Source organism: Cavia porcellus, unplaced genomic scaffold (genome assembly GCF_034190915.1).
Source record: "Cavia porcellus strain 051 isolate PalLab524CR breed Dunkin Hartley unplaced genomic scaffold, mCavPor4.1 scaffold_5, whole genome shotgun sequence".
NCBI lineage: Eukaryota > Metazoa > Chordata > Mammalia > Rodentia > Caviidae > Cavia > Cavia porcellus.
The window spans coordinates 11,482,576-11,506,362 of NW_026947488.1; the positions used below are offsets into that span (position 1 = coordinate 11,482,576).

Sequence of the window (23,787 nt, forward strand, 5' to 3'; positions counted from 1 at the left end):
GGAGTATAGTTCAGTGGAAGAATAAGGGGTTTGCATGCACAAAACCCTGGTGCAATCTCCCCTATACGCATGCATGCATGCACGCACAAATGGTGAGAAATTAAAAAATGTTCTGGCCGCTGTTAATCAGAGGTGATCTTGAGGAACAGGTGAGCTCAGGGACAGTGCGGCAGTGTTATATAGAGAGGGAGGAGAAAGACTGCCCCTCCAGGAGAGTAGCTGGAGTTCGGCCTTGGCTGGCCCCTGGAAACAGAACGAAGGAGCCCCCCAATTCCTTCTGACATTTCAGGTCAAGACAGATCAGCTGAGTCCATGGGACTCTGCCCTCTGAGCTTGGAGCGAGAGGGACCCTGCAGCAGGCGGCAAACATAGATATTGAGAATCATGTTCACGGAGGAACCCGGAATTTCCCTCCTCTGCTCAGCAGACCCCGCCCCTGGCCCCCAAATGCTGGTCGTGGTGGCTGCTCCACCCCATCTGGGTTTCAAACACTTCAGGATGCTCATGGGAGGAAATGCAGGCTCTTCCCCAGTGACTGGGGGGATTTTGAGCCGACAGTGAGCACCTCCCCTTTCAGGCAGTGACTCACTCTGCAGGCCGGCCTGGTCTGCAGCAAGCTGACGTCAAGCTGAGACTTTCAGGATCATTGTTGAACTACAGGGGCCTCCTATGAGGAGGGTGTTAGAAAGTAGTGTGAATCTTGAAAATCTGTCTCTTTTTTTTTTTTCTTCTATATAAAGAGCATTCAACTGATTCATCAACCTTGTTCTGACAGAGAAAGAAACTGAGGCTTTCTTGGTAGAATGATTCATCCATTTTTACTGAGTAGGTGGCAAAGCCCGTCTCCAGCTTTCTACTTCTGCAGAAAGCCTTCTCTTGAGTTCTGTGACGCACCCCGTCCTGTAGCCCACCACGCAACCCTCAGCCCTGCTCCTTACCCAGAGTCTCATCTTGTTATTACCTTTTTGTTCTGTTTTTCCAAGACTAGTGTCCAGGAGTTCCATAAATATTTGCTCCCTCACTGACCTACACTATCATCTGTAGGGACACACACAACAAATATTTATTGACAGTGAGTAACTCAGACCAACACAGAGTGTATAAGATAAATATTCACTGACCGACTTAGTGTGTACCTGCTGGGGAGGGGAGCAGATAGAAAGAGCAGGGGTGGGCGGGTGTTTATTTGCAAGGCTGGCTGACTGACTTTGGAAGAGCCGTTTATTCTTGGGAAACAGAGGTGGTTCTCAGAATCTAGTAAAAAACCACAGATTCTCTTTGGAGAGCCCCGTGAGAACCTAGAAAAGAGCTTTCTTCTATTCATCTGCGTGCTGACTGCTGCTGGTCCAGCCTCACTTCTGCAGGTTGACACCCACATTTCCATTTGTAGCTTCCACTGGGGCTGCAGTGCTGGCCAGAGGGGCCTCAGCTTCCTCTCCCCTCTCCCCGATTCTCACCAGGACTCTGCTGAGCTTCAACAGTCCCTGCCCTTTCACTGTGGGCAGAAAATGGCCCTCCCATGACAAAGGTTAGCGGGAACAATCTTGGTGTCCCCAAAGACAAGTCTCCATGTGGGTCACGCTGGCAGCCTTCCCCCCGCTGGCACGTGCCTCTCCTCAGTGTCACTTCTGCTCCCTTCTGTGACCGAACCCCTGGCCCTTGTCAGTTACTAGACTTTGGTGACCGATTTCCATTGGTGGCTCAGAACCTCGAGATGCTGTGTCACTGGGAGCCAGAAGCCTGAAGCTGCGGGGTGCAGCTGCCCTGGAGGCACTGAGGGAGAGATTGGGGAGTCTCTCCAGCTGGGGCTGCTGGTGCTCAGGGTGCTCATGGCTGTGCTGCACCCCTCTGATCTCTGTCTCCTTCCTTATATGGTCCTTTTCTTTCCGGGGGTCTCCGGGGCTCTTTTTCAGTTGTTAGGGATCCGCTCATTGGATTCAGCCACTACTCTAAGTCAGGACAGTCTCTTCTGCCTTTACCTTAATGACATCTGTAACGACCTCATTTCTAAACAAGGCGCGTTCTGAGGTGATGGGGGGATGCGGTGGGGGGACCTGTTGTTCAGCCACTGCCCCCTGGCTGCCTTCTTGCCTGCCCTTCCTGGCGCTCAGTTTCTACACAAGACACTGGGGTCTTTCCCCGGGGACTCCTGGCTTTGGCCCTTGCTGTCACCTCCACCAGGAATGCGTTCTTGACCTCAGCTGTACCCGAGAGTCACCTGTGATGTATTTAAGGAAGAAGCACTACCATTGCCTGGTCCCATGCCAGCAAGTCTGATCGGGTTTGTCTGGGCTGTGGCCTTGGCGTGGAGACCGATGGGTCCGATGTAGGACAGAGTTTGAGCTCTGCTCACCCACCCCATCCTTCGGTTGCTGGCTGACTCCTCTCCTTATTCAGGGTCCCATTTGTGTGGCTCCTCAGGGGAGCAGGACCCTCTTTGTGCTCACCAGGTGCTGGTGCACAGGAACCCTCTCTAGAGGACCCTGTAGAAAGTGACAGCAGAACAAGCATCACCACGCTGCCTCGGGGGGAAGAGGCAGTGCTGGGACAGGGCGGCGACGCCCATGGACGCCCGTACCAGGCGTCAGACTCCCACGGCCTGCGGTAGCTCTGCCCAAAGGCTGCGACTTGCCTTCCTGCATCGAATTTCACAAACCCCTAGTGCAGTTTTACCCCAAACCCTGCCTGCTTTTCACATACGAATTTCACTGAGGTGCAATTCGGACACTGTATATCAAATCCATCGCAAGTCTTCATCCAGTTCAGTGATTTTGCCAGCGGCGTGTGCAGTTGTCATTTGCAAACTCAAGCTCCCTTTCACTTCTGCAGGTTCCCTGGGGTCCATCCCACCAGTAACTCCCATAATCGCCCAGAGGGGACCCCTGTTCGGATTTCTGTCCCCCCAGTTGGTGCTCCTCACCCTAGAACTTTGCAGCGTGGAGTCAGAGGGTGTGGTGCTCCTGGAGGTCCCGCGGTCTCTGCTCTGCGCCTTGTGTTGGGGTCCATCACTGCCACTGCTGTTCATTCCTGGTTACCAGTGAGCGACATTCCATTGTGCGAATGTAATCGCTGTTTATTTATTGGTATAAGAATGTGGTTTATCCCCGTGGTTGGGGTGTTATAGCTAAGGCTGCTGTGAACATCTTTGTTCCCGTCCTTCTCTGGCTACAGGCTTCCGTTTCTCTTGGGTGAAGACCCAGGAGTGGAGTTGTTTGGCCCTAGGGTAAAAAGTGCGTGTTTTCCTTGATGTGTTTTCTCCGAGGTTTTACTCTCTGCGTGAGAAGGTGTGAAAGTCGCCCCCAGCTAGCTGCTGCACACCCTCACTGGGAAATGGCACCGTCAGTCTTTCTAATTCTAGCTGATCTGGTGAGGGTGCAGGAGGATCGCACTGTGGTTTTAACTTGCATTTCCTGATGCCTAACGATGCCCTGCTTCTATTTATGAGCTTGTTGCCTGTTTATGTAGCATCTCTGGGGCAGGGTGTATAAGTCTTCTGCTCATTTTTTGAAATTAGGTTATTCAGACTTTTGTTACTATATATCAGTTTTAAAATATCATCTAGCTATGAGTCCTTTGTCAGATAGATAGATAATAGATAGAGAGAATTTTGCCCATGTGCAGTTTACCCATTTATTTCCTAAATGATGTGTTTTGTGAGCATCAGTGTTTTGGTGAGGGTGAGTTGGTCCTGTCACTCTCTTGGGCCTGATGTATTGGGATGCAGTAAGGACTTTCTCATACATACTCCTCTAGAAGGACTGGTGCTCAGAGCTGCGATCTGTCTCCAGTTGGGTTGGTGTGCGGTGTGAGGTAGGGCCGGGTTCCCCTCTCCCTGGCATGGATACGCAGTCATTTCCTGTGCCTTTTTTGGAAACCAAGAGCTTCTTGCTTCCTCTATGCCTTCCCTTACATCCCCTCGCTCCCTTCGGTCTGGGAGATGGAGATGGTGCAGCGTTAATGTAGGGGACCCCCCAATATGGCCGAGACCAGAATGGCACGCTGACTCACTTTAAAAAGCAGAAATGCAGATCTCGGTCAGCTGCTACTGCCACACCACGCTCAGGGCTTCCTGACTTTCTATTAAAAGTAGGCGAGGAGTGATGTGCACCCTAAGGCCCTGGAGACAGTGGACAGAGTAATGTCCCTGCCCGTACAGAGGTCACCTTCTAGCTGGGGAAGTACAGTAACAAACAAAGCGAGCATTTTGAAACAGGGGAGCGTGTCCTCGCCAAGTGGCAGGGACTATTTTTGGTGGCCGGGGGAGGGAATCTGCAGATCAGTCCTGAAAGAGACGGCACATTCACCACTTGGAAGCGTTGTCTACGGAGAGGGAACAGCAAGTACCAAGCCTCTGAGGCGGGATAAGCTTGGGAACAGAGAGGCCGCCGTGAAGACTGTGGAGTAAAAGGGGACAGTGGATGAAATGTGAGCTCGCAAACCAAGCTGGGGGCTCTGGATTTAACTCTAAGTGAAATAAGAAACCTCGGATTCTCCCTAGGGGACTGGCATGAAATTATTTCTACTTTAAAGCACAGTTAGCCAAGCACAAATAGATGCTAATAAACACTCAAAGGCCAAACAAAAGAAGAAAAGAGGGAGACAGGACAGGAACAGGTGCAGGAAAATGCAGGAGTTGACCTGTCACCTGCTTTTTTTCTGTCTTGTTGCCGAGTCATTAAGGAGCGCCAGGAATTTGGTGTCTCTTGCGATTTTACAGGAGGAAATCAGAAGCACACAGGTAGCTTCCGGTCACATGACTAACCCAGTGCTTGCTGGTTCCAGGCCTGCAGGACTGAGCTACATCACAAGTGGCACATGAATCTGGGCTGGGACACAGCGAGGTCGTGTTCCCTGGTTGTAAATCAGACATCAGCTCCCTCCGGGTCCTGTAGCAGGAAGTCTTGGCCTTGGGCAGAGGTCACACTGGCTGGGCCTTTGTCACTTTCTGCTCTGGAAGGAGACTTGTGAGCAGTGACCTCAAGAAGCCACATTTCAGAAACATCAGGAGTAACTGCGTCTCCTTATGGGGAGGACAGTTAGGAGTTTGCTCTGGAACCGTGACCTGGGATCAAATTCGGCCTCTGCCACTTAGTCCTGGGGAAGTTTCTTAGTGCTCTGTGCTCAGTTTCCTCATCTGTGGAATAGGGGTAATAATTGTCCCTCCCTGCTGGTGTGGGGATACGAAGTCTGTGGGTATCAAGCAGTCAGCGCCAACAAGGTCACCCCACATTCCTCTGTTGGGGTGGCCCACTGTGGACCAATCTCATTTTCATGCCTGTGGCCTCCTTGTTCTGCAGAGCAGACTTCTCGTCCCTCTGGTTGCCACCTGTGATGGGGGGGGGGGCGGGACCAGGGCAAGGCAAGTGTGGAAATTTAGTGACACTGAGTGGCTAAGCAGATAGCAAGCTGCACCCCTGGGAGGGGCTGAGGGGGTCATCAGGGACCGGTGGGTATGGAGTGCATGGCAGGGCAGAGCCTGCAGGGAGCAGGCTGGGGTGGCTTTGCTGTGGTTGACCAGGCTCCCGCACTAAACCAGTCAGGCCAGAGCAGGGAAGGCCAGGTTCCCCCGTGCTGAGTAACACCTGCGGCAGGCACGCAGCGTCCTTTCCTTTCCTGTTCCCTCTCTGAAGGCCCACCCAGGAGGCCCCTTCTGTGTGCTCCCACAGAAGCAATCATTGAGAGACCCCTGCCTGGCTCTGACACGTGCCAGGGACTGGGCCAGCGCCGGAAGTATCTCTGCTAGCAGGGTGAGACTCGGAAAGGCCTCAGGGAGGACAGAGCGGAGAGAAGGGTGTCCCCTGTCCTGTCCCTGGTGCAGCCTACATGGGCTGAGCTGAGAGTCCTTGTCAGGACAGTGGGTGCTGCTGTGAGCTAGAAGCTGGTCCCCCATGCCAGCTCCCCCCTGCTGCTGTAAGGACAGCTCGTCACACAGGTGGGGAGTGGGGCCAGCCTCTCTCAGGGAGATAGAGTCCCTCTGTTCCTGCACGCCCCCGGGCTGACCAGCAGTGGCCAGCGTGGAGGCTGAGGCCTGTCTGCTCTGGGCTCCTCTGGGGGCCAAGTGGGCTCCCAGTCAAGGGCAGGGGCCTGATGCAGAGACCAAGAGGGCTCGAGGGAGGCAGCAGGTGGGCAGCGTCCGGGGCGGGCTGGTGCGTGGGCCAGGTGATGACTGCGGGGAGGGTGGGGATGCCCTCAAGCCTGCTCGGGCCGCTGGCTTTCCCACAGTGTTCTGCTCCAGGGGTCGCTCAGGGTGGTGGGTTCCGGTTCCACCTGCCCACCTCGTGAAGCTGTGAGCTGTGAGTTCTCACACGGTGGCTTCTCCTTTGGCAAGCTCATGTCCATGACTCCAGAATGGAGGTCCTTCTTGCCTGTGGTCTCTTGAAGTGTAGCCAAAAAAAAAAAAAAAAAAAAAAAAATTAGCTCTCACAGAGCCCGGATGAGGTGCCACGCACCCCCTGTGCATCTGCTTGGTTAATCTGGAGCTGCCCTACGAAGCTGGTGCTGTGATCATTTCCATTTTCTAGGTGAGAAAGCAGGCGCAGAGAGGTGACAGAACTCATCCAAATTCCCAGCACTAGGGTGTCACCAAGCTGGATACTCCGCACTTGGGCAGCCACCGCAGCACCCTTACGTTTGCCTGCCATGCTGCCCTGCCTTATGACGTGTGTTTTATAACATAAACAAAATGTTCACCACCTGCAGGGAATCTGGGTGTTTTCTATGGTGCTGAAAGAACCAGCCCTTCTGCAGAAAGGACTTTTCCCAGCCAGCCTCTCCCCAGTGATCCTGGCCCCCAGACCTGTGACGGGGTGAACTGCAGGCCTGGCCGTGCGTCTCCCTGGTGGAGCTGAGCTGTAGTATCTGCTCCGTCCACAACGCTGAGAGGAAACACAGGCGGGTGTAACCCACAGCACCTAGGAGTTCAGAGCTTATAAAACACGAAAGCCTGCAGCCGCTTTACAGCGTGCGGGAGCCAGAGCAGCAGCGGGGCTGGGGAAGTCAGTTTGTCAGGGCCACCTTGAAGTGGATACAGGGGTCGGGGTTATCTCACCCAGGCCGGGCTGGGCATGGCTTTGGTTAGAAATCTGTGGGCGGGGGCCTTGGCTGCACTCCCTAAGGAAGCAGGACGCGTATCGGGGAAGCTAGGGACTGAGCCCTCCCTCGGGCCCTGGGCTCCAGTGGGCAGCAGCCGTGGGTAGTGGAAGTTGCATCAGACAGAAACAGGTCCCCAGGTCTTGGTTGCTGTTTCCCCCTCTCCCCAGTTCCTCTTTCAGAGGCTAATTGGATCCCTCTGCCCTGGGCCCTCTGAGGACCGGGGCATCCCCGGGAGGAGTTCCCCCATCCTCAGGTGGCTTTTGATGAGCGGAACTGGGCTCTTAAATAAGTGACTGTAACAAGTACCTGGAGATTTTGGCAAAGTACAAATATCCAGCCTGAGCAGCTCGGGAAACAGTGGGTGTGTGTGTAATGGGGTGCTGGGGGTGTGTGCGTGTGTGGCTTGGGCTGCATTAAGCACCTGCCCCACGTAGGCAGGCGACTGCTGCAGGTGGCTGCAGAGCCACCCACTGGGGAAGTCTGGCAGTCAGGGGCCATAACACCAAGAAACCTAGGTGATGGCTCAGGGGCCATCAGGACCGCAGTGGCCCCACAGGTAGTCTGTGTCAGCGTGTGGACTTGGCCACCCAGGCTTGGTGACATAGCTAATGCTCCGGATGCTCCAGTCCCGGGTATCACTAACCTTGCTGGAGTGACTCCGGGTGCCAGGTGGTTGACTGAGGTGCACACTGCAGTTTCTTGAGTGCTTAGTGAGCCCTGGGCGCAGGTGAAGTGTCTTTGCCTGTAGCAGGTCCTTTCGTTGTACCCTAATATACAGACACTGAACTTACGTAACTAGAGTTTACTGTCTTAAAAATGTGTAAGTCAGTGGTGTTAATCACATTCGTAGTATTGTACAAGTGCCAGCTTTAGCTAGTTCTAGGACTTTTCCAGCACCATGAAAAACAACCCTATACCTCTTTTCTGTCCCTCCCGGTTCCCCTCTGTCCCAGCCCCTGGTAAACTACTCACCCACTGTACGCATCTGCCTTTTGGATGCGTTACACAAATGGGATGGCACAGTGTTTGTGTGACTGACTCCTTCCATTCGGTAGGATGTTTTCAGAGTCCTAGCACATTGTTTCTCTTCGTAGTTGGAAGTACTCCGTGTGGGTGTCCACCTTTGTGTACCTTCCATCCCTGGGCATCTGAGTTGACATTAGCTGTTTCACCAGCTGAGTCCTGCCCTTGTGCACTTTATGTGTGTGATTTCTGGTACTGTGTGACGCAGACCTGTAAGAGCAGGGACTGTTATGATTTGACAGAGGAGACATTGGGACTCAGGGATTTCCCAAGGTCACGCACCAGGGAGGTGACAGATGCAGGGCTCAGAGCCATGGCTTTTATGACTCTGTATGTAACCCTGCAGCTGCTCCCAATGCTCTGCACTGTGCAGCCCAGCAGCAGTGCCACCAGAAGGTTCCAGACTGGTTGTGGTCCCTGAAGTCACACTGGGGTCCTATCCTCAGACGGTTTAAGTCAAAGTCTCTAAACAGTTGCTGTCAAATAGGGGCAATTTTGTGCCTTTCCTTTCTAGGGGACATCTTTTGTGGACATTTTTGGTTGTCACAGCTGAGGGCTGGGTGCCAGTGGCATCCAGTGCTGGTGCACAGAGTGGCTTTACCATAAAGAATGACCAGTGGAGTGGGTGTCCAGATTGCTGTAGGCACAGGGCCTTGGTGCCAGTAGCTTTTTACTCCTGGGCTGGTCCTGTGTGCAGCGGGAGCTGGGCAGGGCTGCTCCTGGGTTTGTGTCAGATTGCAGACCTGGGGGCAGGAGGGCTGGGAAGGCCTGAGATTCTGCATTTCCAACTCAGTCGGGCTGCCTCTGGCGGTGCTTTGAGCTTCAGGATGAGATAAGCTTGTTGGAAGCTGTCCTGGACTTTTGTTTGCGCCTTAAATTTTCACTTAAAAATGTTTCCCTGCAGATAAGGAGGTCGGAAATGCAGCACTGGCTGCGGGTCATCAGCCCGTTGCTTAGGACTATGAGGCTTTGCAGAGAAGCAGAGAGGTTGCTTTGGGGAACAGAGGAGTTGTGTTCACACAATGCACAGTGATTCACCAGCCCGCTCCAGGCTAAGCTCCCACCCAGCGCCAAGCTCTCGGCCCGTCCAGTCCGGCTGGGCTGGCTACAGGCCCTTGGCTGGCTTACCCAGTAGTGATGACTCAGGTTTTCCACCTGTAAAATGGGAGGGGTGGCTCTTGCCACCTCCTTACCCATTCCCACCCCCAGCTTCAAAAGCCCCTACGGCCCCCAACTCCATCAAAGGCAATTCTTAAAAGCCAGGCCCCGGGACTGCTGTTCTCACTGCTATAAATCTCCATTTGTGGCAGCTCAATTAGGCAGTCATCACAAAACTCCAATATTGAAAGAAAGGATTAATAACCCAGCCCATGTGGGAGAAATTAGCAGCTTCTGCTGAGAGGCCTTTTAAGACGTCCTCCAGCCAGCAGCCCCTCGGAAGAGCGCTGGCAGGCAGGCCCTGGGAACAGAGAGCCAGAGTGGCTGTGTTGTGTGTCCAAGGCCAAGTGTCAGGACGCCGCTGGTGGGGGCAGGACAGACTCCAGAGATACCGCCGATTGCATCCCTGCTCCGTCAGGCGCTCCAGCCTGGCCCAGCAGCCCCAGCACAGAGGGAAGGAGATGCTTGCTACTCAGAGGGAGGGTTGAGTTTAGGCCTTGCGTCTCAAGCGGCTGCTGCCTCAGCTCCCGGATGGGGAGGTCCACAGGCCCCTGGCATGGAAAGGCCTGGCCCTGTGCCTGGTTCTCTGAGCTCCAGGAGGGAAGCCAAGAGCTGGGGCTGACTCACGGGGAGGGCAGGGCTGTGGAGGCAGAGGCTGGAGGTGGGACCTGGGCCAAGGCCAGGATGTGTTTGTCACCTGCCATCCCTGGGGACAGTGGCTGGTAGGAGGGTGCCTGAGACTGGACTCGGGGGCTGGGCAAGCCTGCTCATAAGGGCTCAGGCCTGAGCCCAGCCCTGGGACGCCCAGTGGTGGGCGACTTGACTTCACTTAGGTTTAAGTTTCTCCCTGGTCAGGTGTGAATAATGTTGCTATTTCATTGCCGTGAGCGTTCATGCGTGTTATTTTGGTTGAGTGACTGGCGTCAGTCAGTCCTGCTCCTCCTCCTGTCATTCATTACTGCTATAAATAAAGAGACATGTTGTGAGTCACCCCCATCCATCTGTGCACCCATCCGTCTGTCTGTCCATCCATCCGTCTCATCCTCCTCTTGCTAAGTGTGGCCCCATATTGGCTTTGGCCTCATTTTAGAGTGGGATGCAGGCAAAGCCCCTCCCTCCTGGGTGACATTGTAGGGAGAGGGGAGACACAGGACGGCATGACAACAGCTCCCCGAGGTACGTCTGCAGTGAGCTTTTCCCGGAGAAGGTGCAGCTGCTCGGAGTGAGCTCCCTGAGTGTGTAAGAGGCACTGAGAATGTTCTGGGAGCGTCCCAGCAGCAGCATGATCACCGGAAGTTCTAGAGCTACCCAGGGGGCAGATCGTGGCTGTCCTACAGACCATGTTAGGAATCACACGCCAGTCCCGGGGCGCTTGCATCTCAGTCTTTGAGGACTGAACTCCTAAGCAGGATGCGCCTGTGCTTGGCCTGCAGATGGAGCAGGAGAGAGGAACCTTACAGAGGAGCCCCCAGTGGGAAAGTCGACCGGCTCATCCCTCATAGAAGAGGTCAAATTGTCATGTCCCTGGACTCATCAAAACAAAGCATGTAGTTAGATGCGGCTCTGCAGGCCTGGAGCTGGAAGCCTGAGTGTCTACTAAGAGAATAACAATATGCAGCTACAGGGATTTCCTTTTGTCTCGTCTTCAAAATCCAATATGTTCTCACTGTTTTGTCTTGTTCCATTTTATTGTTGTTTTATTCAGTGTTCTATTTTGATCAGTTTTATTCTCTTCTGTTTTGTGTGATTTGATGACGTCTGATGGCGTGGGCAGCGATTTTGAAGACACCAGGAGGCATCATGGCAGCCATTGCTGATTTCCTATTATTCTGTTTTAAAATCCTGTATCACTTTCACTGTTTTGTTTTGATTGGCTTTATTCTGTTTTATTTTGTTTAGTTTTATACTCTTTGAAAGAAAGCAAGAACACAAGCAAGGAAGCAAGCTCAAACCATAATTTTTGGAGTCTGTAGTTGTCGGGGGTGGTGGTTCTCCATTTGTGGTGGCAGCAGGTGACACCACATGTTTTATCTCACTGCTAGTATACAATCGACCGCCCCTCATGAGCAGATGTCTCCCCATCTCATGACCTCTCGTCTTCTTGCCCACAGCCCAGCGCTCCGCCCACGAGCTGCCCATGGTGGAACGGCAGGACATTGACAGCTGCCTGGTCTACGGGGGCCAGCAGATGATCCTCACGGGACAGAACTTCACGGCCGAGTCCAAAGTCGTGTTCACCGAGAAGACCACAGGTCAGTGGCTTTCTGAGCTCTTGGTCCTTTGGAGCCGTGCGAGAAAGACCATCTCTTGTGGTCCTGCAGCGGCCTCCTGTGTGGGTGCCTTGTCGCCCAGCAGCGCCCGAGGGCCTGTCCCAGCAGAGTTTCTGGCCCCGCTGTTTTTGCTCACTTGCTCCAGGGATTGCAGTGCGCGGTTGTGCTGTGGTGGTTTATTACATGGAGGAGCAAACTTTTATAAAAAGCTTTTTTCTGCTATGAAGGCGAGAAGCTGCATAGCAAGGTGACTGAGCCTGTGCGTTCACTGGGTTCAAATTCTAGCTGTGCTTCTTGTGTGTTCTGTGATCGTAAGCAGATTGCCTTTCTGTGCCTCGGTTCCCCATCTGTAGAATAACAGTGAGATTCTGAGCTTACAGTTATCATGAAGCTTACATGAGTTATGTATGTGGAGGAACTGAGCCAGTGCCAGGTATATTATGAGCCAATGAACGCTGTCTTCTTGTACTTTAAGTAGTGTTGTAATTAATTTTCTTACACTGCTAAGATTAATTAACACGTTCCCAACTGGCCATAATTTGTAGTCCTGCTGTCAGGCTGCTGGTACCACCAGTGGTGTGCGCATGCCTGTCCCATCAGGTAGCTTTTTATTAATTTTATTCATATAAAGGCTGACAGAAGTGATTAGATCCGGTTGCATCCCCAGTGGTTCCAGCCACCCAATGGGACTGTCCTGTGTGTTCCTCTGTGGCTCACATGGGTGGGAACGCGCCCATCTCCTTATGCTCAGGTCTCTGGGTGGACCTCTCTGTGGGTATTTGGGACTGGCTCTCAGGGATGGAATTTGGATCATCATTTTGAGAGTTTTAAGTACACATTGCTGAATTATCTTCCACAAATGTGCAAGCTAACCCTTCCGCCGTCTCAGGAACAGTTCCATCCTATTCCAAAAAGGTCTTGTCTTTTTTCTTTTTAAAATTAAAAAACAATCTTTGTGTAATTGATATTTATTCACACTTTGCATTTCTCTGCTGGGCAAGGTCTAGTGAGTGTCCTTGTGTTTTGGCCACATACTGGAAGGGCTCAGTAGGTGGGTGCTGTCTCTCTGGGGGCACGGAGGCAGAAGGCTGTGCTCTCTGCATGTGCGCAGAGCAGTGATTGGATGCAGAAGGCTGGATGGGATGCAGGTTCTTTTCTGAAAGTGAGAGTGTTGTGTCTGACATGCTTGGGGACCTTTCTGGATGAGCCTTGGCATTGCCACTGGAAGGCAGGAGGGTCTGGCCACTGGGTCCAGATGAAGGAGGCAGGTCCTGGCTGCACCAAGTTAAATTTGGGGAAAGCCTCTGTTCTCTCAGCAGCTTTGCAGCTACTCAGAGCATTAATGAAGTATTTGTTGAATGAATAAGTGAATGGATGGGTGGTGGATGAATGGATAATGGGTGGATGGATGGTAAATGGGTGGATGGGTGATGGATGGGTGATGGGTGGGTGATGATAGATGGGTGAAGGATGGATGTAGACAGGATGGCAGGCATTTACTCTCCAGCTTCCATTCTTTTGGTTCTAAGAAACCAGACATTTATATCCAAGAGGGAAACTGGGCAGTCAAGCCCCACCTGCAGATGGTACACAGCTGTGGCCTCTGGTTCTGCCTCCCTGGGCCCCGGTCTCCTCTCTGTGGAAGAGGACATAGCCCCTGTCCTGGGCCTGTGGGAGCTGCATCCGTGGATCATACCACATGCTCAGTTCGAGTTATGTGTCAACTCCATGGTCCCTCAGTGAAATCTTGCTCTGGCCGGGGACTTTCTAAGGGCCACATATGCTCCCCAATTTTAGGCCAGGCAAGTATGGGGGACTGAGAGGCACAGGGGTAACAGGCACGCCTGAGGTCAGATGGCCCAGGTTGAACTCTCCCTTAGCATTAGTAGCTGGGTGACTCTGGGTAAGTCACTGCACCTTTCTGGGCCAGCATCCCCTCTTTTATCAAATGCAGGTGATTTCCTGCTCTGGGGAGCTGAGGCTGTATCATGAGATCATCCTGCCAGGTCTGCACACACACAGCGTGGTGTATCGATGGTGCTCAGTTCGTGTCAGCTTTTATGTTATTGTTCTACTTTGGCTGGGGAAAGACAAAAACCAGTAAGTTTACCTCGTGGAGCCAAGAGACTTCTAAAGACAATAAAAAGAAATAATACTAAACTGCGGGCCAAGCCTTGTTCTATGCGCTCTGTGTATGTCAGCTAATCTCACTCTGCTAACTGTACTCCAAAATAAGCTACTTTTCTCCCAGTTTTGCCGATGAGACTCTTAAGCCAAGAGAGGTTGAGGACTTAGCAAATGTCACACAGCTGGGAAACGGTAATGGCGTTTAAGTCCAGCAGCCCTGCTCCAGGGTCTGTCCCCTGGCGGGGTGGGGGTGGGGAAGCTGCTCTGCTCTGAGAAAGTTTGGAGCCGGGTTAGTGCGGCTGAACACCCTCCAGCTTCCCCGAGCCCCTGCCTAGAACCGTGTCATGGTGCTGGTGACCCTCCTTGGAACTGTGCCCTGTGTCATGGGCAGGCAGGATCCTCCCGCTGCCTGTGGATCCCTCGAGAGAGCTGGTCCTGAGTGGATGGCAGAGACCGGGAGCATCCGAGACACTGGGGTCCCCACAGCTGCGGGGGGCTCCGTGGGTGGGTGCCTGGTGCCCACAGCCCTCACGGAGAGCGGCCACCTTAGACTCGCAGGGCTCTGAGCTGCCTTTTTGACCCCGGGAGCTCCAGCCCCCGCCCGGCCGCCTCCTGCAGGGGGAATCCCTGTTTCTCAACTTCTTTTTTCCAAAACTCATCGCAGTACCCATCTCCATGGACACCTTGGCTTGTGGGCCCCGCGGGCGGGAGGAACAGCTGGAGTTTTCCAAGGAATGGGAATCCCAGCTGCTGCTCTCATTAAGAGAAAGGTGACAGCCTCCGAGCTAATCTTAGCCTGGGTCTGGTCATCAGCACCGTGTGCTTTTTATAGCCGTCGGCTAAAACGGGATCGGCACTTTCCACTCCAGCAAGATGACAAATTGGAGAAGGTGGAAAAACAGGACAGAGGGGCGGTGTGGTGTTGCTTAAGTTAGAAAAGCTGGTGTTTTGGAAAATGGGACCTTATTTATAGCAGCAGTAATAATAACGATTTTTATATCGTTTTTATTCCATTTTTAGCTATTTTTCATGACTTCAGTGAACTGCTGAGGCTCGGTCCTCACCTCCCACTGCAGCCCTGGTGCTTTAGCGTCTCCTGTGCCTCTCCAGTGATGCCTGTGCATCCTGCGTCCTCAACCCCACTCTCCTTTCTGCCTCAGGACCTTTGCTATTGTGGTTTGCTCAGAGCATTTTCCCACCCTTTTCTATAAGCAGGCCTCCTTCCGGTGCCCGCAGAGCTCTGCTCGAGGTCACTCTCTGCCGGGGCCGCCTTGACCACTGTTCTCAGGTTGTCCATCTCCCCACAGCCCTGTTGCCTCCTGTCTGTTGCCCTGCTCCGAGCTTTCTTGGTGGCATTAACAGCAGCACAGTGGCTTTCCCTCGTTTGCCGGCTGGGCTCCCGCACACAACTCTGCCTTGAGAGCAGGCTCTGTGTTTCCAGCTAGAGCGGCCCCAGGGCGTATCAGGTGCTAATGCATCGTGCTGAGCAGTGGTGATGTGCCCTTTCGTTGTCACTCTGGCCGCCACAGGCAGGTGGCCTCATCCCCATTTGATAGATGAGGGAACTGAGGCTCAGGCAGGTCAAACCAGGGACCCTCCCTCAGGGCACAGCGGGCAACAGGGCTGGGGTCCCAGGACAGCATTTTCCATATTGCCATAGTGGTGTCAATGAGAAGCCAAGAGAACCTTCGGGAGCTTTCCTATGTATCATTCTCAGTAATTGCTGAAAAGCCGTTTATGTTCTCTGCAATGCAAAATATGCATAACTTTCCAGGCAGAGTTCACACTAGGCAGACTGTGCTGTTCTCAACTTCAGCTGGGAGCCCTGGCCACCGGCCACTGGGCCTCTGGCGGAGTCGGGGGTCCCAGCAAAACATTGCAAAACAGGAAAAAATCTAAGGACACAAAAATAAAAGTGATGTGGCAGCGGGACCGGGTTGCCATGGCTTTGAGCGACTCGCCCGCCTGGGTGGGATCCAATGTTTTGGAAGGTTCCTCCACATGACACAGGGTTTTGGAATTTTTCAGCTGGTAAATCCTTCTTAATTCAGGCCCTGGCCCTGGCCAAGTAGCTCCCTGACTCTGGTGTCCCAAGGGGGGCGTAAGCTGGATACGGGCCGACCATCGGCTTACTTGGTTTTGAAACCTAAATTGTTTGAAGAGTTTTGTTTTGTTGCATGGTTTGCTTGGCGAGGGATGAGTGCAGAAGCTCCCATCACCTGTCGGGAGGGCAAATTGATTTTTTAGAAAGGAGGCGTGGGTGGTGGAATTCCCTCTTTCCCACTGAGTCATCGGGTCCTGACATGAGTCATTTTATTACTTGGAGGTTCCCAAAGGTTGTATTTTGAGCACTGTTTAATAAATAGAAATGCGTGTGCTTAAAATATTTTTGCAAATTTTTGCAAAGTAAGTATTGTTCCATGAATTAGCATCTCAGCATCTCCGGAGGGCTGGCTGCATCTCAGGGGGCCCCCTCCCATGCATACACACAACTTGTTTCTCCCCGGCTTTGGGGTCGCTAGGGTGACTCCAGAGCAGAAGACCTGGTCCAGGAGTCTCTCTGATCCGGTTCCCTCTGGGAATGTCGGCCTCGGGCTGGATGGGAGAATGACTAAGACACCACGACCTTCGCCCCCAGTGACTCATGAGCACGGTGTCATCGGCCCCCTGCCAAGCCCACCGAGTACAGCCTGCCTGGGACACAAAGGTTTCCTCCAAAGACAGAGGCCAGGTGGTCACTCTGATCTCCACTCCCCCCGCCAGATGGGAAAATGGGTTCCTCTCCAGAGAACAAAACATCGGCCCAAACGCGGGCCTCTCTGCCTGTCCAGGGTAGAATCTTGCAGCTCATTTTGTTTGGGGAAAGCGGCTACGGAGAAGTGAGTTTTCTAATGAACTTGGGTTTGAGTGTGTGTCCACCATCACACGTGGTCCTCGGTGACAGAAACCTGTGTGATTCACAGTCAGCAGGCTGGATTTTGGACCATCCAGCAAGCGTGGCCTGACCCCTGGGTCAGCCTCAGACTGTGCACCTTGAAACTCAGTTTCCTTGTCTCTAAAATGGGGTCAGTGGTGTTTTAGCACGTGGAGAAGACAAAGGAGCTGAAGATGCAGATGCTCTGAAAGCATCCACTGCCTACCGTGCGCCCTCAGCCACTTGGTGGACTTTGCTGGACCTGGATGAAGCGTCCTCAGCCAGGGGACTCACTCCCCATTGTGCCCCAGAGCCTGCGCACTGCCGACATCAGGGTCTCCCTCCCCTCGCCCAGGTACAGATGGGGCAGCTGAGTCACAGTGTGGTTGACAGGCTTCCTTGAGGTGCTCACCAGCAGAGGGCGGAGCCCCAACCCCCCTGCCCCCTTCCCAAAGTGATGGCTGAGCTGTGTGGGGATCATGGTAGGCTCAGGGCCAGGGGGAGCCCACCAAACTGCCCATCGTGCCCCTGGGCTGGGCCCTTGTCCTCTTTCTGCTCACTCAGCCCCCACTGCGTCTGTACACGTCCCCGGGCCTGTACTGTGTCCTTCCCTGCCCCGCGTGGCTTGGCCCAGGCGTGTGATTGAGAGCCACATGCACTGATAAGCAGGGCGCTTTGGGTGAGGGAAATACTGCTAAGGTGGTGATCCCAGGTCACAGGACAGCGACAGCGACAGACAGACAGACAGAGAATGATGGGCCTGCAGTCTCTCAGAGAAGAGGTGGTCCCGTGTAGGTTGAACTTCACTGAGTGGTGCCTCGCTTTAGTCTAAGTCTGTCCCAGAGGTTTGAGACATACTTAGAGTAAGCATGTGTTCGCTGTTTTCTGAAACTCAGATTTAGCTGGATGGCCTGTCCTTTCAGTGAGGAAAACCCTGGGGCAGAGAGGTCAGGGAGGAACCTTCCAGAAGAGGTGGCCTTGAGCAGAGCCTGTCAGCCAGGAAAGAGGAGCCACAGGAACCCTCGAAGAAAGCATTGAGGAGAGAGGGTCCACCCTGGCCGAGTCACAGCCTGAGAACAAACTTGGGGCACTGGAGGAACCAAAAGCATCCTGGGCTGCTGCTGTGAACCCAGAGGCTGTGGGGTGGGCACGGCTGCTGGGGCTCTGCAGGCGTGGCGAGGAGCACGGTGTTCCTCCAGGACAGTCCTGCAGGTTTTCAGCAGGGGTATGGAGTGAGCTGGTTCATATTTTTAGGATTGCTCTGGTGATCACAGGGGTGCACAAACAGACACCGAGAGAGAAGGATGGTCAGGCAGCAGTGAGGTAGAAGAGAGGCCCACTCCAGGAGTCCTGTGGCTTCCTCTCTGGGTCTCTGTTGTCCATTCGGCAGTGTTACTGCTTCAGGTGGATGAGGTCCCGTGCTGAGGGGACATTCCCGAAGCCCCAGGTCTGCTGGGCCTGTTAAACCTGTGCTCCTCGGGAGCGCATGGCTTCCTGCCTGTTAGCAGTCATGAGCCGATTAAAATGACTTCAGTCTCTTGACTTAGCTGATTTTTGAAGCAGAACCCAGACTGGGAAGTGTCAGGCACAGTTTCCTAACGTGAGCTGACACCCTGATTCTGCGCCGTGTCCTCGGGCCCCTGGCGTGCTCACAGCCCAGACGCGGACACAGCTGCTCCCTCCTCCTGCAGGCTGCCTGGCTGGCTTGTCCCACAAGTGCGGACGCGGCCTGGCTCGCCCAGGCTGAGAAGACATGGCCTTACCGAGCCAGCTCTCCTGCTTCCTGTGTGCTCCGTCCCATCCCCCTCAGCGCACGAGACAGACAACTGGCTGAGTCACAGGGTCCTCTGTCCATCCGTCACACTGCTTCTCCCTGCATCCCAGCCAGGGTTGCCTCTGGCACTGGCAGTGCCCGCAGTGAAGCTAGCACAGGCCGAGGTGTGGACTGAGCTGGTGCCCCGCCACCCACCCAGTTTTGTCTTGCAGACTCTCGCTCGGTCTCCTCCCATCCAGGCCCCTTGTCTCGGAGCTCTTGGCCCCTTTATCCTCCCCTCTGACTAAGACTTGGAAGGACCTTTTTCGTCCTGGCTGCCAGTCCCTGGTAATTTAGGACAGGGGAAGTTTGCCGGGACATCTGCTCTGAGGACAAGCCCTGCACTTCATCTCAGCCCGAGCAGTAGACACAGCCTTGCTCCTCGGTGCTGTGTCGTGCATTCAGGGCTCCCCAGACCCCAGCCTGTCACAATGCCTGGCACCAAGTGTACCCTGGGGGCCGAAGGACTGTGACTGTGTAGGTTCCTCATGTGCATCTGTAATTCATCCAGCGCCCTGTCCACAGATGCTTCCCCTGGCCATGTCCTTCCCTGTCGTGAGGGCTGTAATCACCCAGGCGCTCAGGCTGGGGTGGCCTGCAGGGTCAGGAAGAGGGACCTGCCAGAGGCAGCCCTACCCGTGGCCTGGCCTTTGGTTAGACATTTTACACACACTCGCTGCTTTCAGGTTCATATTAACCTTTGTTGCATCCCTGGTGCAGAAACCGAGGTGCGTGAGGTTTAGCTGCTTCTCTGAAGACACACAGGCAGGGCAAGGGACAGCAGCACTTGGCCATGGGCTGAGTGGTGCCAGGCCGAGGGGACCCTCCCAGTGTCTGTGTGATGGCCATCATCGGATGGCCTTGTGTGACTCCCCAGTGACAGACCCCCAGCCTGAGAGTACCAGCGGGCCCGGGTGTGCAGGGAGAAGAGAGGAGGCCGGGAAAGTGGCCTTGAGACATTCTGCAGGCCGCACACTTCCCTTAGAGACCGCTTGAGAGTGCTTCCCATGCTGTGCGCCGTTGAGCGAGGAGGACAGCTGAGGTCCACTTTCACTTCCTGTGGAGGACGCGTGTGCTCGGAAATGCTCAGGGCCTGCGGGAGCCTACATAGGCCAGGCCGGGGCCCGGGCTGCCCTGGGAGCTGCTGGCCCCTAAAGGTGATAGGAAAGAAGGCAGAGCTCTAGCACCTGGTGGTCTGGTGCCCTTTCTCATTCCTGCAAAGGCGTGTGAGAACATTTTCTCTGCTCATAAAAAACATAATGGTGGGCTGAGGATTTAGCTCAGTGGTGTGAGTGCCTGCCTTCAAGCGTGAAGTTGTGAGATCAATCCCAGCGAGGTTGGGAGTTTAATCCCCAGTACCAAAAAAACAAAACAAAACAAAACAAAAAACATAATGGTGAAAAGATCCATTTTTGAAAGCAAAGGAAAACCAAGCACCATCTCACAATGGATGCTGTTCCTGTGTAAAATCTCTCCAGCCCAGACCTTCAGGCAGAATGATTGGTAATTGCAATCAAAGAATATTTATTGGCTTCTGATTAAAAAGGGCTTATTCTTTCAACATTGACGTGCTGGAGTATGTGCCGAAGGGTGACGCGGAAGACAGTGTTTAAGTCACACGCCGCTGCTAGCCGTAAGGACAGCCCTCGCCAGGATCTGGCAGGCATCCATGCCGTGCATGTGCCTCCTGTCTTAGTTTGCCCTCACGGTGGCTGTGGGAAGGCCACTCGTAAAAGGCAGAGACGGTTCTAGTGACTTATTTAGGGTCACACAACTAGTTGAGGGCAATCGGGACTTTAAAACTGAGTGCTCTGTTCCACAGTCCACAGGAATAAAATGGCCAGGTAGCTGGTGGCACCTGTCTGTCATCTCAGCACTCGGGAGGCTGAAACAGGAGGATCACCTTGAGTTTAAGGCCAACCTGAGCTGTGTAGTGAGCTCAAGGCCAGTTGTCACTACAAAGCGAGACCCTGCCTCGGAATACAAAAATAAGTAAAATGAAATGCTGAAGTGCTGTGGGACACAGAGGGAGAAGGAGCAGGACGTTGCTGAGACGACTCAAGGCGAGGGTTCCTACCACTGCCACCCTGTCGGGGTCCTGCAGAGCAAGCTGGAGCACAGGTGTTTCCTCCTCCGCCCCTCGGCCTTCTCTTCCCACCCGAACCTGCAGCCTTCTGGGTGGCCACAGGGGTGGCCGGCCCTGTCTTACACAGGGATGTCCCCAGGAAGTGCTGTCTGCAGGACTCGTTTGCTTGGACTGGAGCCCAGAACAGGCGGACTTGGCAGGCAGAGGAGCCACTGGGGCATGCCGTGGGATGGGGGACACTGGCTCTGAAGCCAGGCTGCCCAGGCTCCAATCTGGTTTTCCCGCCTGCATGCCGCATGACCTGGCCCGTGCGCTCGCTCCTCTGTGCCTGGGGCATCTCACCTGTGAAATGGGTCCCTTGGCAGGCGGGCACATTGATGCTCCTGAGTAGCCCCACGGTCACAAAGCCTATAGGACTTCGACTTGGCATTTTCCAGACACTTACAAGCTTGTAGAACTTTCCCCCTTCTCATAAAACCACTTAACATCCTTCAGAATCAGCGTTCAACAAAATACCCTGGAAACGCTTGTGGAAATGGTTTGTTTCAGCCGAAAACTGCCCAGTAGCCCATGTAGGTGGTCAGCAAGAGAAATCGACAGTTTGCGAATGCAGAGTTTTGTTTGGCCTGATTTTCTGGCCCCAAACTGGAGAAACAGCGGTCTGCTCCTGGGAAGGAGGACCGGCCGTTGAGCGAAACCTTCTCATCGGCTGTTGTGATGACTCAGAAGAGACCCAGGCCGGCCACTGCCGGAAAGGTGGAGGGTGGGCTTCTGTGCCTCTGAGCTCCCTGGTGACTCACGGCCCTGGACAGGGCATGGGCCTGGCTTTCCCCTGATGAGGACAGAATATCCAAACCACCTGTGTTCCCAGACAGATGGGAAGGCTCGTCTGGGATAGTCAGGGACCCTTAATGAGGCCCTGGGGATAGTCTTGGCATACGCAGAGCCTTTTGGAAACAGCCTTTGGCTAAACAAGCACACAATCAAGCTTAACATATAACAATGATTTTTTTTTTTTTTTGGGAAAAACCAAGAATTAGATATTCAGATACAGAGGGGAAAAGATGATGATGGTGGCTTTGGAGTGATTTCTCTTTTATTTTTTCTTTTCTATTTTAACATCCCTTCTTTTACTGCTGGCAACATCCCTTCATTTTGGAACAAATAGTATTCATATATGTCAACATAAATAAAAATACATAGAAAACTGTATACACACATGTAAACAAGATAAGCGTGCCCGGTGAGTTTCGGCTTACACCTTGGTTTCTAATAGCTCCTTCAAAGTTTGTCCCTGTTTGCTTTCCAGATGGGCAGCAAATCTGGGAGACGGAAGCCACGGTGGATAAAGACAAGAGCCAGCCTGTAAGCCGGGGAGAGCTGACAGCGGCGTGCTTGCGAGCCCCTGCGGTGTTCCTTCCTCTGCACCCCGCATCCTCTCCCTCCATCTTTGCCTCCTTCCCCCCATCTTTTCCTCCCACCCACTGTTCTGGACCCAGCAGTACCTAGGAGCAGTGCTTACTAACTGCACACTGATTTGATAAGTGAGTTACACATGTATGGAGTCCCAGGCCTCCTGCTTTGCAAACTGTGCCATTTTAAAACTTTCACAGAACATCTTTGCTTGCTGCAGCTGAGACGTTAGACTTCCCTTTAATCAAGTTTTGCCTGTGAATGCGGGGAACATGCCAGGCCTCCCCGCCGTTAGCTGGGCTGGCCGGCTGTGCTGAGGGTCAGGTAGGACTGACGTTTGCTGCAGTGAAGTTCATGACAGCCCCTTCCTTCCAGAACATGCTTTTTGTTGAGATCCCTGAGTATCGGAACAAGCACATCCGCACCTCTGTGAAGGTGAATTTTTATGTCATCAATGGAAAAAGGAAACGAAGTCAGCCCCAGCACTTTACCTACCTACCAGGTAAGGAGTCCTTGCCGATGCCCCCTCGGGGTGGAGAGGTGGCACAGGTGTGGTGCGCAGGACGCCCAAGTTCTGCTCTCAGCTGGGCTCCCTGGAGCAGGCAGCTCAGCCTCTCTGAGCTTCAGCGTTCTTTCGGGTAGCACTTTCCTTCTAAGAGTTGTGGACATGAAATGTATATAAAATACTTAGCTCAGTGCATGGTAATATTGGTAATATTGTCATTACTGTTTCTGGAACAAGAAGACAGGGACATCAGCAGATTGCTCAGCATATGACTTCTGCCTTTGTCTTAGATTTGGTCATGTTAGGGGTCGAAGGCGAATGTGCCAAAAGACCCTGCAGAATCCTTAGTTGGTCTCCCACTGAGGTCACCCAGTGAGTTACCGCATGGCTAGCAGGCCAGGAGGCCTCTTTCTCAGAAAGTTCTGCATCACCCAATAAGGGTGATGATTGCCAGTTTTCACTCATCCATCCCCATCCAGAAAACACCTGGGTGGCAGCCACTGTTCGTGGCTTATGTACCCAGCCCTGGGTAGATAAAACAGGGAAAGTCTCCCAGCCCATGTGGCGCTGTCTAACCCCGGGGCCTGCACTAGTAGATGGGTTTGGAGGATGCGTGGACAAGAAAGGCCAGAGAAGTGTGATCTTAAATTAAAAAAATAGTTTGAGCTGTGCCTTGGGACATAGGCTCCTCTACCCAGGCTGAGAGAGGCCTGCTCCCCACTTTCTAAGATGAGAAACCAGTGATCCTAGACCTGTACCACCCAGGCCATCAGTCCCATCCTCTGACAGTGTCATCCTCTGACAGTGTCATTTAGAGAATTAGAGCCAGAAGCATTAACCCGGGGCTGCCTGGCCTCAGAGGGCGTGGCTTTGGTGGACTGCTCAGCAGGGTTGTGCCGATCCCTGTGAGGAGGCCTCTGTCCCAGGACTAATGCAACAAAGTGTCGGGAGCAGAGGTCAGATCACCCAGGCTTCATAGGACCCAACAGTGAGAGAGAGCTGGGCAGCTGGGCAGCTCGACTGCCGCTCAGCAATCCCTTTGGACACGGAGGTTTTTAATTCTGTTTCGTGGCATGCTGTCCTCTCTTCTGGAGTAACAAGGTCTCCCTAAGCCCAGCCGAGTAGAGCTCAAGCAGGATCTTACCTCAGGCCCCTGCAGGGCCAGGGCCTGCTGACTGCTTTAGTGAAGATGCCCGGGGGCCCAGCTCCGATGATTGGCACTGGGGTGCGGGCAGAAAGGGATGCTTATGAGACTGCGCAGGTCATGGTAGTAACAATGCTTAGAAAGCACAGCAGCTGCGGCGGGTGTTAAGGCCGCCTGCCCGCTGGTGGCCGTGCTCTGTGGCCTGCGCACCCGTCTTGTTTAATCTTCCCAACACCCTCATT

General features: G+C 53.6%; 1 protein-coding gene across 5 annotated transcripts in view; it reads left to right on the forward strand.

The window, feature by feature from the left end:
- The window catches only part of Nfatc2 (nuclear factor of activated T cells 2), a 123,812-nt gene that overhangs the window by 65,592 nt on the left and 34,433 nt on the right, over window positions 1-23,787 (forward strand). For all 5 annotated transcript variants that reach the window (XM_063248152.1, XM_063248155.1, XM_063248151.1 and 2 more), the window contains exons 6-8: window positions 11,385-11,525; window positions 21,793-21,848; window positions 22,272-22,398. In XM_063248152.1, the coding sequence (XP_063104222.1) occupies window positions 11,385-11,525; window positions 21,793-21,848; window positions 22,272-22,398 (324 nt within the window). The remainder of the gene's footprint in view (window positions 1-11,384; window positions 11,526-21,792; window positions 21,849-22,271; window positions 22,399-23,787) is intronic.